We start from the raw sequence: 18699 nt of genomic DNA on the forward strand, positions 1-18699 counted from the left end.
TTTATTTATGCATAAAATAAAAAAAGTCCTACACGCCAATAAAGAACGAGTCTCGTAAGTCTTTGTTTGATTAATTCGTGTTTTTAAAACGTTATTAATACTTTCCTTTCATTTCTTTTAAATTATTTATTCATTTATTGGATGTTGGAATACTGTCATCAGTTTTAATTTTGTTTGAGCGGAATAAATGGAGCTCATGAATCTTAATTACACTCGGCTTCGATATAACAGACGTCACTGTCATTCTATTTTTTTAATTCGTATTTTATACAGTTATATACATAAAATTTGCTATTTATTTATTCAAATTAAGCTTGTCGCTAAAAAATTACCTAATTTAAAAACTAATACGATTCCAGTAGCTCTCTCGTTTATGTCAGAAGTTGTTTTTCAAAGAAAAAATACATACACTCTGTTCTCTGAAATCAAATATTTTGCCTCTCTTTTCTATAACAATTTTGTCTTTCTTTTCTCGGAAACCTTAGAAATTCTAAATTCTTTTGGATATCTATATAATATAAAGCTCAATATAGAAAACTAAAAGCTATTTCCCTTATAATCTTATGAAGATTAGTTTTGTGAAAGATACGTATTACGCCATTAGATTGATGTTGCTTAATTACATGTTATAAGCGCTTTTATTTTAAATATATCTCAAAATGTGTAATTTAGCATTTAGAATTTTCATTCTTTTTGAAGAGGGCGTATTATCATATAGTTCCTATATAAGTTTTATTAATATCGAATCCAAGAATTCCGCTTGTTACTTTGTTTTTCACTACATCTTTGTTATCATACTATTTCTTTCGGAATTGTTTCCTATTTCTAGCATAGTATAGTATAGTTCATCGAATTATCTTTACTCTGATAATCTCGACGCGTCGTACACGGGGTACAAAAAAGTAATGTAAAATCGATGAAACATGATCAAGGTACCAACTCTTATTACGCTTTTTTTTATTTGAATGCCTCTGAGAAGGTGACCTGATGGTCTATACATAGGCGGTATACAGATAACACACTGATATTTGACAATTTCATGTTTCGATGAAAACAAAATTCTCCTCTCACTAACGTGTGTTGCGATGGTGGCTTACAAGATGATAGTTAAGTAGGTAGTTCTCTTACTCCGCCTCAAGTAGTTTTACTTAACTCAGTAACCTACAAGATTTCTTATACTAAGATTAATATATGTATTTTTACTTTTGTTTTATCTTTGTAGATGTATTTATTATTTCGAGGTCGTAATTCATGTTACTAAGTTACGCAATAAGCAAAGTTATTCCATGTAATGCCGTGGCTCGGCTGTAGACAAACTTTCGATAACAAATTCTCAGCGGAACTTCGTTTTAGTCCGACTTTGATAGCTTGAACTTAAAACTTGCTCTAGTATTGACCTAACTTCGAACTGTTGGTCCAAGTTTTTAATAGGCTTAGAGAAAGAAATAACAAATACCATAAGTCCAAGTCTAAGATTACGTAAAATAAAAAATATATTTTATGGAATACTTATTGTTATAGCAGCTGAGGAATAAGAGTAAAGTTAATAGCATAGTAGACTTATGTTCCAAACGGGCGTTGAAAAAAAAATCTCATGTATATATAATTGCAAAACAAAATTAATTTATTCTTTAAAGTGTGTTAAGTGTTATCAGGAGTTTCGATTCTTATGTAGTGAATCGTTGAACATGAAAAGGGCGTTGTAAGATATAATCTTCTTACTCCTCATGTTCGAGTGCACTCAGTCTCTGACGCTGACAACCTTGTAGAATGTATAGCACTGTAAAATATTTTCCAAAAGTTTTTGCTGTTTGGTCGTCAAGAATTTTCTGTTTTCATATTTTCAACGTTATTTTCTAATACAGCTTTTACCAATGTCCAGTAGTTTACTTATTGTTGCAGATCCGTAAATGTGTAATATTTTTTTGAATTGAAAATATCAATTCTTTGTGCAAATAACCTTTTAACCGCCATCAATAAAAGTTAATGTCTTATCAGTAATTTGGATTTGATTTCTACTAGATTTGGTCACAAAATTCATCGCAAAAAAAGAGTTTTGGCTCTCAGCCAAAAATATGCCTCAGCCATTGCCGCGTCCTAATTCTCGCGACGTATTATACGACCAGAAGATGTAATATTTTCTTCAATGTTATTACTTACATTATTATAATATTTTGTATATTGAATTGTTATTTTGAATTATTCTTACATCGCTTGGTGACCTTTCCAATTGTTCCGTGAATAAATTCCAATATTATCAAAAACTTCCTTAAATCGGGCCTGTGTCCAACCATTTCGTACTGAACAAAGTATAAAGAGTTTTTATATAAACGAACCAAATTCAATATTCACTGATAGTTGAGGCCCGGAATTGAAATGAAGGCCTTTAATCCTTTTTATCCCTTGATGTTTGAGTGGAATTTCTATCACATAGATTTAACAAACAGCTTCTAAATTATTTTATTAATAGTTTTTTTATTATCACAATCGTTATAAGTAATTATGGAACTATCTGATTTTCGCAGATTTACTCACTCATACAATATAGAATACAAATTATACATTCTAGATTCAATCGTTGGCCCCAATACATTTGGCTATTTCTAATGTATAAATGTCTATTAGGAGTAATACTATCAATAGTACTTGTAGTAGACGTAGTAGTAATTTTCTAATATTAAAAAGCTTCTACATTATAATTTGCTTTGTTCCAAAACTGTCAAATGTCGCCTATTGTATGTCTCAAGTATATTAATAGCAACCCACCCGAGGCAAAATTATTTGCTTATTTATTTTAGTAAATATTAGGGTATGCTTCACGGACGTAAAAAATATATTCTTTGTATCACAGATTAGTTTTTATTAGACTGATATGTTATACGTTTTAAAGGAAACCATTTTCTGTAAAATTATCTTCTTATTTAATAAAATAAAATAACGAGATTAAAAAATTACGTATAACATATGTCATGGAAAGTAATAAAATATTTTGAGTATCAATTGTCAATTAGATACTATAGGAATATTTTTAAAGCAGAAAAGACCTATTTGACGTGATTATTTCACACTCGACGGTGCGGAAACTGTGAACAATATAATAAAAAAAGAAAAGAAAAAGTCGGCCAGCGTAAAAATGAGAACGGGGAGAAAGATAGTTTGAATTGGCGCTTTGTAATGCAGTAAGTTTTTCGCGTGGCATTAACAATTGTTAGCTATTGAGTATTGTGTAAGTTTAATATGTTATTATCAATAATTGTTACCAAAGAATATAATCTAGTTGTTTGGAATATGATAACAGCCAAAGACTTTATATAAAGTCGATTGTAATATTAGCCGTGGCCAAATTTGAGTGTTTTTTTAATTAAAAATTTAATTATCCGTGTTTCTACACATTAAACGAAAGGAGTGATATAATCTACAAAATGCTTGTGATATTAAGAAAATATGTTCACATCGGTATATTGACAGAGGGAAAGGTCGGCCTTATTGAATTTATAATGCCTCCCAGAAGTATCTTGCCCTTAAACATTCATGTTATTGTCGAGTCACTGATACTGAAGAGTTATGACATTTTTTAATATCTATAAAATTCACTGTAATATTAATATGTCATATACCAATCAAATATTAATAAATTTCAATGGACTGTAGTGTTAACTGAAATATTTTTTAACAGCAATGCTAAGTAAATATGTAAATTAAGTTATATCTATTTTAGACAGAATTTATATAACGTTATATACAGAGTAACTTACGAGATAGTAATAACAGAAGCTAGATTTATTGACGGCAAATATTGAATACTTGTCACGGAGCCTTTTATATTTTATATCTTTGCAAATCCCCAATACCTGTATTTCTAAAGCTCTTGCAGTCTGTGGCTAATGGATTTTCTTGAAGGCTTTGGGAAGCTGATAATCCGGATTAGACGCCTTTGTGCAGCGACGCGACGCATGCATTAATAACACTTGTGCGATTGAAATGCTTTTCTGCTTTGTCCAACCATGTTTGGACGTCCGCTTTGTTAAAATTATATTTCGTATTAGATGACTATTCTTCTTGTTGTGGTTAAGTTTATCTCATTGATGTATGTATTTAAAACAAATGAAACTTAATCAGATCAATATTAAACTCAATAGTATGATACAGAAAAAAATCAAAGTGAACTTAATGTACTTATTATTATTAGGTAACAGGTTTCAGTTTAAATTTTAAGTACACCTACGGAATAAATACCACGAAAAACAAATAAGAATTACACAATACCGTACCTACAATTAAATTTATTGAAAACTATTACCAATTTGGACATGTACATGTCTGATCCTTATTTGGAAATTATAAATAAGATGAAATGAACTGTTAATTTACTTTTGAAAATCATTTAAATAGGAATACAAGAACAAATACAACTAAAGGCAGAGCTGTCTCTTGGGCGTGTCATTGTGATAACAGGTTTATCTCTAAATTAATGGCTGAGCGGTATATTAACTCTATTCAGGAGGCTTTAGGTTTGCTGATAAGAAGATGTAAGTAATGAAGACGGTCTTACCTGATATAAAAGGCAATTTCGCATCAGATGTCTTATGCTCCTATTGTTCTATGTTGTTGTTTTATTAGATTCGTATAACTTTGTATGACATTCAAGCAACCTTGAACTGACAGTTGAAATGTAAATTAATAAGAATAAATAGAAAATGGATAATAGCTTTGAAGTCAACCAGAATGCGATATACCTATGGTAATAGGTTCGGAACCTGTTCGTGTCGGTAAATGTTTAATATTCTATTTTCTATTCGTTTTATTGTAATCATCTCTGGTTGAAAAATACTAGCATAAGAATAAATGAGATGTTTTTATTCATGGCATACATTATGTGGTTCATATATTATGTAATGCAGTGGCGATAACTGACTGTTGTTATTGGAGTATTAAAAAATGGGAAGAAAATGTAAAATCTATTATCAATTTTGGACTAAACTTTATTGGTAAACATATTTATGGTATTCTTTTGCACTATGAAATTGTTTATTTCTTTTTAAACCGGAGTTGGTTAATGTAAAACGGTAAGGAGTAAAAACTTATATATACCAATTCCAATGGATGCCAATCTATTAGCATGGAACGCTTGATAGAATTGTACATTTTTGTATGTACCTAGACATGTTCGTGTATAACTATTTTACTTGTGTTTTAAAGTATAAAAAGTCTGTGTCATACGAAGGAGTTTTAATATAGAATGATAATCTTTAGACCCGTTATTACGAAATGTCAATTAGCATTGTGTTTAAGAAAAATTTCGTCTAATCATTTTCACTTTAGTTAAGTTTTTACATCCTACAGTCCGGGAAGCACATTATTGTCGACCGGCATACGATTTTTTGTTTAGCTCAAAAAGAGCACCCTTTGTTTTGGACTAATTCGATTTACCTGCGGACGATATATCCTTTTCTCTGCTGAGTTTTAAAACGCTTCCAATTATTTATTGGACTTCCACAATTTTTTTATATACTTTCAATTCGTAACCAATGAAAGGATATATTTAAGTGTTCTGCAATTCGATGATGGCGAATGAATTGAAAACTAATTTCGGCATGCGGTTGACTTAATCTTCTTTCGACAAATCCGAAGGAGATTAAACGTTCCGTCTCAATAGATCTTAAGCGTGTTTTCCAATCGGAACTTTATATTCCATAATGTTGATTAAATTGTAATTATTTTCTCTAATCAATCGCTACTCTGTCTTAAGAATGCAGAATTTGACACTAATCGTTCTACATAATATTTTCAGTTTAACACAGAATGTATTGTTTTTCGAACCATAAAAAAATATTTGATACTTATATTGTTATATGTTCTTGATATTTTAAAATTATTGTTAATTTAAAAAAAAACGCTTTCATATGATTTTTTAACATAGCAATAAGATATTTTAAAATAAAATGAATGTTTCATAATTGGGATAACGTATATTCATGAGGGCTATATATCAGCGTTTATTATCCAAGAGCTCACAAAACGAAACTTAAAAAAAATGTACCTAGTCGCATTTAAAAAAATAGAAAAAAATTATGGTCATGACATCCGAGATGTTTTGATTTCATCCTATCAAGTAGTTTTTTCCTCAAATGTATGCATAACAAGAATAATTTTGCCATCAACTGTGGCTGTAATTCGGAAGTAAAATTAAATTTTTCTTTTTTTCGAATATAGAACTGTAAATAGATTTTCTTAGCCAACATCTTTAGCGTAAAAACTTATTGACACTTATGCGCTGAAGGGGTAAATGATGCATTACCTTCCTTTTACATAATGTCATAAAACACACGTTAACTGGTAGTTAAACATTTTTCTACTTATGTGGACGACTTAAATTTATGATAAACATGGTGGCCACTATCAAACTTAAACAAAAATTTTAAATTTTTAAAACGTACCAACATAAACAGGTTTAAAAAATATAGTTTTCTACTTACGTAACAGACTGTTTAACGCAATATTCATTACTTTATTACACTAAACGGATTCTCGTATGTTTGCGGTGAAGCACGAAGCCTTCTAAGCGACATCGACGAACTGCTGTTTTATTTAGATAATACCTCGTCCTCAACTTGACCCTGGTTTAGTTTGTTGTAACAACACATTATATACAAAAAAAAAAAACATATTTAACTACTGACGCTTAACTTATTTTTAGACTTTCTAAAAGATTTTTTTTAATAGTATTTTGTTTTTAATATAAAAACTTATTCATTATGTAAATAACGTAATCAACTCCATTACTTTTAGCTCAAATGAAATTGATGTAACGGTTATATGATTAAAATTTTATGACATACGACAACACACGAGAGTAATACTCACGGTAAGTGGCTTTTCATAGATAACTGTAGATGTTGCCGAAATATATTGAAGCTACCAGCGTTATTGATATAGAGTTAGAAAAGAGAAAGAGGATTTTAGTTAACATAAATGTGATTGAAGAATAATCCTTCCAGCCTTCTTCTGATCAAAGAAATCTTAGCTGTAAAACCTAATTTAGTCATATCTTCTATGAGGTGTTGTTATCTAGGTCGAGAGCTTCTCTTAAGTTCTGCCTTACGAACAAAGGAGTCTACTACACATAGTAAATCATTAGGTAGGTACTACTTAACACTGTCTCGTACCTTTCTTTCCAGGCGACGTGCAATTGCTCTTGTTTGATGGAGATTTGGCTTCAGTGGCCATTTTTTCCTTTTCAGAGGACATGCTCGCGCGCAATACGGTCACGTCCAATTAGGGGACGGTCGCGACAACTCCTATTACTATCGGGTTAACAGAACACCGACCACTCCCATTACCCGTAAGTCATGATAATGAATGATTTCTATGACTAAATATCGCCAAATACTCGATATTGACATAAGATTTACCAAATGTATGATAAAATAAACAGAAAAGTTTGCACATGGTAAATATTTTCAATATGTATGAGTGCGTTATAGGTACTTATAAATCAAACTATTAATTTTTTTAATTCGTTACTTCAATGGAAATATCCGAGTGTATGAGTAATGGGTTTTCCCAAGAATTTTTTTCATTAATATTTAATAATATATTAACTAAACAAATAAATTTGTTTGATTCGTATTTTGGCTTTCGAATCAGGATGTTAAAATTGTATTTGTGTTAGATTATTATTGTATTAGATATTTCGTCGAATTTTTGAGTGTTTGTTCAGTATTGTGACAATGAGTTTTTTTTCACGCATTAGTATTTATTATTAAGGACCTGTTTTCTTTCTGTAAACTGTAAAGATATTTAGAAAGGATCAAAAACACAAAACCGAAAATTTTATTTAATATAAGATTTTTCATAGTTATTAAAATCATACATTTGTGTTTTTCTTACAAGGGCCAAATTTTTAATTACATTAAAAAATATATATGTATCTCAATATTTTACAGAATATTTCTTTAGTTTTTTTTTTTGCTTTATTTCTCTTTGTTTTAAATCTATGATGGGAATAAAAAAAAAGTAAAATTAGATGAATCGTGTTAATATAAGTAATGGTGGCGAAGAAGTCCGTGCAAAAAAAAGCGCTTGTTCAGAGGGACATAAAGACTTATATATGAAATTATTGAATATAAATCTTTCGGCAAACAAAATAATGTTCAATTTGCTGTGACTTGTAGCAAAATCCTTTCCTTTATATGACATAAAATTCTCTTCTATTATTCGGCGGGATATGGCGCGTAAAATAAATGATTGTGTCAAATTATGTCCATTATTTCAGTGATTCTGTCCCCTCCAATAGTTGTATGAAAATAATTGCGGTTACTTGTCTTCATTGTGATGAAAATATATTTAAACAAAATTCTACTTTTTAGATATGATACTGCAGATAGGGAAGGGTATGATTTAATGAATGTTTTATGATATGTCTGATTCATAGAATATGACGAATGACAGAAAATGAAGTAAAACAATGTTGTTTTGAAAAGTTTAATGAATATACATGACGTCTAGTGGCAGATAAGAACAGAATACAATACCAATATAAACTTTCACTCTCCCTTACAATAAAACTACTTCTATAAAAAAAAAGTGTGAATATGGCGCGAACGTATTAATTTCGGTTATGTGCGAGTTAACTTACGGAACCGTAACCGACTGAAATCGAACAAGCGGAATCACCGCTTTCCAAAAACTCACTCAGCACATAACCTGTAACACGAATTACGTTACGTAAGATGGCAGCGGTCGGTAATAGGGGGCGCGGACGCGGGAGGCCGCGTGCGGAGCGCGATGAGCGACGGTCGCTCAACCTCGCTTAGCTCTCCCGGGCGGGATCGATGCGGGCGGCGGGCGGCGGCGGAGTGCTGCACCCGGAGGCTGCGCTGGCCCCCCGCAGACCCCGCAGCCCCCAGACGGAGCCCCTCGCCCGGCCACGCACGCGCGCCCAGCTAGCTCCGCCGCCCGCCCGTCGCCGCACCGACGTTTCAATTCCCTCTCCTACTGATTTACGATACTCTCGCTTATATCTGTGCTATTTTTTATTATACGACATTAATAGGCGGGTGGCTTATTCGCTATAGACATGTCTCCTATATGTAGATAGAGCAAGGAGTAACGCCTCGGATGAATTATGTAAATGTTGGTTAGTTAGTGTGCCACTGGGTTAATAAAGGAAATGAAATGCTTGACATCAAATATAATAACATTATTTTGTATTGGTTTTTCAAGTTGTATTGAAAAGCTTTTAAAATTTGAGATTTTTAATTTATTAAAAACAAGATACGTTGCACTACGTTTAATTTTCGCTTGATGTAGGTTATGGAGTTACTCTTATGTATCGAATGTGAAATCTTTGTGACAGACTCACAGAAATTGGAGTCAATAGTCAATACATACATTTCGATACAGTGAAATATTATTCAGAACGTAACTAAAGAATTAAATACATCACATCATCATCAATGGTTGCAAATACTCATTCAATTTCGGAATTGTTTTGTCAAAATTGGCATTGTTGTTTGATTATTATTTTTATAAAATCGTCGAGGACCCCCTGTGAAGTTTAGATTTTTTTTTAATTCTTTGCATATTTTTTTTTATTGTTGCTTTTCCTTTTGATACTCTACTTATACTATAAGACTCATATAAAAATTATTTTGGTAGTTTCTTTGTGTCTATAATTTCATTTGAATAACTCACTATGAATAAAATATTTATATTATTGGACTGCTTCTAATTTCGAGTTGCATATCTAATTAACATATCATAAACATGACGAATGTGAAGTATTTGAATAGCATATTATTATACAGAGCGCGTTCCTAAGTATAAAAGCGCCAATTTTCACTACAGTCGGGTTGAAATAAATTAAGGGTCATCCTCCATTGTCCAGTTTTGCGAGCCTGGACCTGTCACACAATTACCTTTGCGACTCATTATTACGAGACAAAAGGAAAATAATACAGAAAACTAGGTATTATTCCATTTTAGGAAAATGCGATAGATAAGCTTTCTTAATGTCTTGTAAGATTAAATAGTATATAGGTTAAAATTAAAATTTGAAAATATGAAATGAAAAATTCAAAAAAGGAACAGGAATAGTATCTCAATCCCCCGTTATATCGCGTATTAGGCGCTTTACAAATTAAGCTGTTGTGCCCCGACACGAAGCTGCTATTTATTAGGTCTGCTCAACTTAGCTGAACATTTCTTACATGTTTGTTGTATCGTCTGTTTGTTGTACGTAAAAATTGCTTTCTACGTACATAAAACAATAATAATATCTGTTATTAATGTCGATAAATAAAATGGACATCAACATACAAAGAAAGACATTTGTATTGGCAGAACTGAACGATAATAAATATAGTCCAGGGATTAAGGACATATTTTTTTATTCTGTTCGTTAAATGTACAAGATCTTTTTTTTTCAAATAAATATATTTGTAAATTTTTCTTTATGATTTTTTCTATTGATTGATTGACTGATTGCAATAGTCATATAATAAGCATATAATGATTTATTTAGCTTGTCTTTTATTGTCTATGACACATAAATATTTGTATATAATATCACTATATTGAAAATATTTTGGGTTGTAATAACTTATATTCCAAGAGCGACTTTTAGTTTATGAGGTCGTGGGTGTATATTTCAAAGTTCAGACTATAAACAACTATAAGTAGTAAACAGTCACTGGCAGCCATAAGAAATAACGAGAGTGAAGCTATGTGATTTTTATTAGTTAAATTTTATATTTAATAAACTTCATTTATGTGATATTAAAGTGCTTGAAAACTTTTATAGTAGTTGGAATGAAGAGAATTCAGAAAAATTCTTGTTAGTTTTTAATTTTGGTTGTTTAAAATCGACTTCATATATTTTCCTGCAAAAAAAGACAGAAACGTTTTTGAAATTTATATTAAATCACGATAATTTTAATTTTACATATTTTTAAATTAAAGCACAAAGTAAAATTATATGTTAAACTTCGAAGAAATACAGAGGTCCTAGAGGGGCTATTTTATCAAAATTTGGTCTGGGGCCTTTTCTTTGTTCTCGTAGCAAAGTAGAAGATTGTAAAATTATATCATACTATTACGATGTATATTTTATCAAAATCACTGATATATGAACCGACTTATCCCATACCCTAATTTCTCGACTTGACCGGAAACTAACTGAACTATTTATTTATTATTTTATTCAAGTTAATATACATATATAACAATATTTTTAACCGGAAAATTTAACATCCGCTCTTAGATTTAGAATCAGATTTCGGAGAACATTTGAGGTATATCAGTTTTCATGGGATTGCTTCTAAAGCTCCTAGAGCTAAGAGGCCTGTTTCATTGATATAGTTAAAATAATAAAAGGCCGATGCTTAATACATATATAATTTTTATAAACGGGCTTATGAAGATGTCAACCAAAATGTTGTACTTGTACTATACGTGGAGCATTATATGCTTTGAAAATTTATTTTTTATTAATATGAATTAAAGTCCTGTGAATTACCAAATAGAGAATCATATATCTTTCATTGATATTAGAAATAAAAGGTGTAGATTAAATGTCTTTTAAGATGAGAAAATATGGAAATTACCAACTTTCTTTAAGTTAGGCTTTTAGAATGTATATACATAAAAAAAAAATTTGTTAGTAGTTTATTTAGAAAATTTTAACACTGAATACTTTTCTTATTAATATTCTATATGTTATGTATACGGACACTTCAATAAGTCACTACGTAATGAAAAATCAGTATTCATTATATTGAGATATGTGAGATTAAAATAGAACTATTAAAGTGAGAATGTTGATTGTTTATTGTTAGGAAAGCAGTAGTTGCTATCTTTAGTAGCATCATTACTCATAGCTTGTAAGCAGATGTTTCTGTTGCCACTATCCCTTGCATCCCGATACAATAAATGTATGTACCATGAAACTTGTTTTGCTAAAACGTTTAACTTGTCTTTTAATTTCATGGCTTTAAGTTAAAATTTTTGCGAAAATTAACTGTCATAATTTAAAATAAAATAGTTCACGTCTTAAGAACTAATCTTCTAAGTAACGTAAGCCATAAAAAGTTCTTTTTTTTATTAAAGTAGTGAATAGACAAACACAAGAATGTGATAGTTATCACAAATTAAAATAAGGTTACAGAAATGATCTTAATTTAATTACAATCTGTTATAATATTTAATAAATAACATGAAATTTGAACAAAAATAAATAAAGTTTTATAATATGTCGGATTTAAAACCCTCTCCTAGTTCTTAAAGAGTGTGACATCAGCATTACTGATGTCACAAATGCCTATATTCTTGATTGTCGCCAGGCTCTCAGGCTATTCAAGATAAGCTCGTAAATCGTACACAGTTTGACGGATCCTTTATTTCGAAGAGATCTGATCCCTGCAACGGCTCGAGTGAGAATATTTCTGATTTGTACCCACGCCTCTATTTATAACAAGCAACACTCATTGTCGTGACTGCACTTATACAGGGCTACGCAGGTGGTTATGCAGGTGACACCCGATCTTTAACCATCCATAATTATTAATTACGCATATAAAAGGTATACGACTTTTGTGATATAAGTTTGGCTCGTATAAATAATTTTCTGTCTTTCAAACCTCGGAACATATAATACCAACCATTCATATGGTAAATTAACAGAAACTTAATTAAAGCTCTCTGTTATACCAATATTGTTACAATTTCGTTTCAAGATATCTAAATTGTATTAAAATAGAGTATAATAAAGTCATATAATTCAACTATGTGAGGGCTCTATAGAACCCCGAGTGGGCCTTTAGAATCCACTCAGAGTATAAAGTTAAATAAATGACTGGAGAAAATTTTAACAAAGATACTAAGCACCATATTTCAGTCTTGATGGACGGTTAAAATTATGCTAAGCTTTCAGCTTTAAATATAATAATATAATTTTATGTTCGGTGCTGTAAACTTTTTATCAGCGATGGAACTGAGACTGAATGTGTGTTTAGTATGACAGTTTGTTTGAGGCTCTTTACTTAATAAATTTATATGAAAAATTACTTCATTTAATTGATCAAACATTAAATTTCGACCGTAACAAAAAATATATATTCAAACAGATCATATATTTAAACCGATATTTCATATAAATATAGAAAAAATACTGGCATTCGGCAAATTTTTGTTAGTACACATTGAGAAAAACAAAATAGAATTGCTTAAATAATTCGTTCTAAAAAGAACTTCATGAGATTATAATGAGATTTAAGATATTTGTGAGTATTCATTGAAATAAATATTAGGTTTATTTTATGAGATTAAATTACAATTTTTCTTATGGAGATTAATTTAGAAAAGGGAAATAGTAGAGTTTTTAGAAAACGACAAAAAGGTCGTTAACTTTAAGGTAAACTGCATTTGTCGTTAGGTTGCCATTAATTCTTATGTTTTATTTAACGAGTAATTTCCTTTGATTCGGCCATGCGATACTAGACTAGGTATAACGTGACAAAATATAATAGTATACAGGACTTAAAGGCAAGGAGAGATATCGGTTGAAACTTATTTATCTCAAACTTCAGATAACAAGGATTGTGAGAAGTTAAGGCACTTTGAGGACGGTGCGACCTTTGACAGTCCAAAATTTGCATAATAATAATATCTGTTTTGTAAAACTGTAGTTGACAAGGGACCCATATAAAATAACGTCTTGAGAATTTATTGTGATTTATTACGATTGTAGTGTTGAAGAGAGAAATAACGCTTTTCTATATAATTTATAGATTTTTATGGTTTTTAAAAATTTTATAACATAATATGCGAATACAGAAATAACGAGCATGATGACAGATTTGAAGTTAGAGGAAATTTTTTTTAAATTTAATTTTAAAGGAGTGTTATAAGTATATAGATACAGAATCACAGGTCTCAGTTAATAATGGCTGTCGGCTCCAGAGGGCTACATCTACAAAGGTCCAAATTTATTATTCCAAGGTGTTTTAAATGTAGTTGTTTCAAGATTTGTCGTTACCTTCGAAGTTTTTCAGCTCAAGAATAATTAAGTAACGGTATAAAGACTCTTTGCCATCTTCTGTTATAATTAAGTTTTGGTTTTGTTTAAAGAAAGGCATTAGGGTACATACATATTTTAATACACAATTATCAATATTTTTCATGTGTTCACTATATAATCTGATGAGACACTTTTTTTTTGAGATTTGAAATGAATGTTGAGATAAATAGGGATATTTAATTTAGAGTTTCTGTTTTTAAGAGTCATATTTTCTAATTTACTCCTTCTTAACAAAGGCTACCTAAGTAACTGTTTTATTAAAGCCCTATTGAAATCTCCATCTGTCAACGCTTGAGTGAGCTCAGGTTCACTAAAATTTACGATCGAAAATAAGACAATTAACTCATCAAGCAAGAAAAGGGTTTCCGGATGTGTGGTTGATCTTCAAGATGCTGCATTGACAACGTAATATCATTTTCAATCCTACTGAACTAGATTATTTAAAACTCATTGGCTCCTTTGCGCAACGTTGAAAACCACTTTATTAGTCTGCCATAAGCTAATGAAACTATTACGCTACTGCACACTGTTTTGTACAAACAATAACAATAATAGCATAACGTGTGGAAATCATTTAATAGCGTAAGCAGTCAAATAGAACATTTAAACAACGTCAAATATTCACATACATTTTGTTTGCAAATAGTTTTGTTATTGGTTTAAATGTATTATTTATTAATTGTTTTATGTAAAAATAGTTCTCATTTAAATAGATGGGCTTTATTTTTTATTTATCAGGGGATATTATGAGGATAGGATAAAGAAAGCTCAGGAATACCCCTCATTATGGATTTAGTGGGGCTCAAACAACCAAGCCGGGCTTAACTAAGCAGTCGGGTTTTAAATAAGGATGTCCTATTTATTTTTTATTAAATTATATCCTACGAGTAAACTACTAACTTTATGCAAAAATATTTATTTAAGGGGTTTCTGATTTTGATACATATAAGATGTCGTTCAATTTACAAATTAAAAAAGGGGAATATTTTTCTTAATATTTAACGAAATTAAAATATAAGAACTGACGTCACTTGTATTACTCGTGTTCACGTTTTGGCCAGGTTCTACAGTGATACAGTTGCTTGTAATGGTCATTGCTAGTCGTAATGTTTTAATATTGTACATGTAATCATGTTATTCAAAAGTATCTAAGTTAGTTATTTAGTAAGATTATTTGAAGCTAAGATAAAATTATACTTAATCTAGAGAATGTATCAACTTTGCTTTGAAGATTCAGAAATAACAAGACATTTGGCAAAGTAGTAGAATATAGGTCATCTAGGCATACGTAGGTTTGACCTAGATTTTAGATGAGCAAAATAAAGGCTATAGATAAAAGGGTGATTTGAACATTTTGTGTTTCAGACGGCTTTTGAGGAAATGAAGATTTGGAATTGCAGTGATTTGAGATTTAAAAATTTAAACGAGATTTAATTGAAATCGACGTTAACTAGCCTTAAATATTATTCTTTTTTAAAATAATTTTGAAAAATATGAAACGTTTACCACAACTTATTGTAAAAGTTTTGACTATTTTGTCTATAATTCACAAAATAACTATCAAGCCAAATAACTGAAACCATTTATACTCGTATTATTATTCTGGCCATGACAGCCAACCTAGTTCTCCAATATAATCACGATCTTAATCCAAGTTACTTAGAAGCCTTTGCGGGCAGAATTTACTTACTTTTACTTATATAATTGGCCTACAACCTTTCCACTCGTGTTATTGTTAGACCACCTTTGTTTGCATTACTTCTAAGTCATTACTTACTGATAAGTAAATATGAGTAAATATTTATAATAGAAAGATTTAAAAACTTTTTTCCAAAAAAAAAGTCAAAATGCCGAAATCATAAAATTTGGAAATGATATTAATTTTTCATTTATACGCGATCATCCCATAGACATCAGTACGAGAAGATGAAGTTACATGCTTTGTTGACTGATGATTTTAATTACTGTAATCTTTTAACCGCATCCGCCTTCGAATGCCAAACTGGCGGACCGCGACAAAGGACTCTATTGTTTACCCTTTCACTGAGTGAAAATTATGGAGGTATGAGCTGTATCCCGAATACTAAATGCCTTCATATTTAGATTTATAATAATACAAGATCAGAATTATATTAATATTATCAACATTTACCCCTTTATACCCACACATAAGATTTTGAATGGTTTGAACTTTAGAAAACAAATATAAATTTCAATCATGTTTCATTGTTGTTTATAGTCATTTAATGAGGTATGGTAGGTATGTTTAAATTATGGAGTCACTTGAAAAAAAAAGTAAGAATACATAAATAGCAAATGACGAAAAGCAAATTTAAATGTAACCGAAGACAAAAGGATTTTTAAGGGGTTGGAGACACTTTGGATCAAGCCGCTTGGTAATATTTGGGTCGTTGGGACCAAATAAAAGTTCTTAAGTAAATAGAACAATTTGCATTTCTTTGGCAATTTCTTGTAAAATTCTGCTTCGCCTTGCCATAATATTCTAAGGGGAATATTATTTAGATAAATTATTGTATACGATAAACTGAATCAATAATTGATTTATGTTCTTCGTTAACTTCTAGATCTTGTCAAAATATTAAACTGTCACAGATTTTGTCGAAAATCTGATGGTCGTGTCGAACAGACTACAATTGTACGGCTTCCAACACTGTGTATGTCATCTGTTAGTAACAAAATCTCAACATTATGAGGATAAAATGTTAAGTCTTAGTTTTCTGAATTTGAAACTTAAAGTAGTTCAATCCTGCTATAAAAACTATAAGTAGCTCATGAATATGTTATTTTATATGTGAGGAAAAGATAATTCTGTAAATATTAGATCGTTTATAAAAAAGTATGTTCTGTATTTTACCAATTTGTTCCAGCACATATGTAAGTTTTATGGAGGATAAAGTATTTAGTCATCTATAATTATATTAAGTTAATGAAGTTGTAAAGTGTCGAATAGAAGTAGTAACTTAAGTTTTTAATGTTCTTTCAAAAGTATGTAGGTGCATAAATGAAGTTATTACTGAAAACAACAAGGGATATACCCAACTAAAGGTTACATTTACAGAATGTGAAATAGGCTAGGCTTAACTTTGTCACTACTATCACTTTTGGGTTTCTAGTAGCTACCCTTTGACAACTGACCCCTTGTTACTGAAGCTTTTATTAAATGAAGTCCTTAAGGTTGAGGGAATAATATAATTTTTGACCAAGTTTATATGTATGCTACAGACCCGACCGTAACATATATATATTTGATGTTAATGTATCAAAAATATTTCCGACGGCGTCTTGGGAAATAACGTTCACAAGATAACCGGAGATTAAAAGATCGCTATATAAGGGAAATTAATACTCCATATTCAATAACACTAAATGTTCCTTTCCATTTGAAGTTCTAAATTTTCATTTTATTATTCTATTTTTATTCGCATTAGTTTTTTTTACTTATTATATAAATATAATCAAAGAAGAAATTAAATCATTAAATAACTACAGTTTTAATTCCTTCAAAAGACTGGTAGCATTTTATGTTTAAGCCAGTGAACTCGGTCAAATGATTGAAGTTGAAACTATGTCCTAGTAAAAATGTTTACTGCTTTTTTAGTCGAACGTCTTTTGTTATTAAAGTGTTTTGTTTTAAAGCAAATAAGTATACATTTTTAAATAAAATTATTTTGTTTTATTTATGTTCCAAAACGGATTAAACTTATACATTATTTAAAATAATTTTGTATTAATTATTGCTTATGAATAATCTTCTTACACAAAACATTTTTATAGACGATTCTATCTTTAATACTAGCTTTCTTTCATGACTGTGTTCACGTGTTGATAAACGAATGTTTGTTTTTAGATAAACGAATTGGGTGTTACATATAATAGATAGGGTACGGAACCGGAGAATCATGTCAATTTACTTCGGCCATAAAATATGTATTCCTAGGAAGCTACACTGAAGCTAAACTATTACAGACAAATGTATGTCTCACTTTAATGTATGATCTATTTTATTGTAAAGTTTCATCAAAATCCGCTCAGTAGTAACTTGAATTCCACACACATATATTCAAACTTTTGCTTTTAAAATTCTTAAAAAATTTTGCTATGATTTAGTAAATATTTTATTATATTCCGAGATACCCAAGCGAATTAATGGAAGAAAATTTCTTTGTAACAAGTTCTGTTCAATAATAGAGAAAGTTACAAGACAATATTTTTTTCTTTTTCCGCACGCTTGGGAAATAAAATAAATACAATAATAAGTTGCAATTTTTTCTGTTTTTATAAAAATAAGTGCTTCTGTGTCGCATCAAGAGTATCACTTGTATTCTATGATGGTTATGTGAACGGAATGTTACTACATTCGTCATAATTTATTTCTACCCGCAAAATAATATCGAAGGAATTGTAAGAGATTTCAATTTTGTCACTATGGAATACAGCGGTGACATATCTCATCAATTATTTATTTATTGGAAAAAAGATCGACTAGAATAAACGTTTATATTTCAGGTGACACATGAACTTTATATTATATTAAAAATAGTACTCATTATAAGATTTACCAACTAATTAACTGTTTCGGTTGTTTTTATATTATAAAATGA

The 18699-nt window shown here is 30.1% G+C and overlaps 1 protein-coding gene across 7 annotated transcripts in view; it reads right to left on the reverse strand.

The window, feature by feature from the left end:
• Window positions 1-18699, reverse strand: part of LOC116777377 (solute carrier family 12 member 4) — a 230811-nt gene that overhangs the window by 19138 nt on the left and 192974 nt on the right. Inside the window, exons 1-2 of one of the 7 annotated variants that reach the window (XM_061529704.1) lie at window positions 8639-8854; window positions 7167-7304 (exon numbers count right to left, since the gene is read on the reverse strand). The exons of the other annotated variants lie outside the window; for them this stretch is intronic. Coding sequence (XP_061385688.1) covers window positions 7167-7248 — 82 coding nt within the window. The 5' untranslated portion in view covers window positions 7249-7304; window positions 8639-8854. Of the gene's footprint in view, window positions 1-7166; window positions 7305-8638; window positions 8855-18699 lie in introns of those variants that run through there. 7 annotated transcript variants of the gene reach the window in all.

This window comes from Danaus plexippus, chromosome 6 (genome assembly GCF_018135715.1).
Source record: "Danaus plexippus chromosome 6, MEX_DaPlex, whole genome shotgun sequence".
Taxonomy (NCBI): Eukaryota; Metazoa; Arthropoda; class Insecta; order Lepidoptera; family Nymphalidae; genus Danaus; species Danaus plexippus.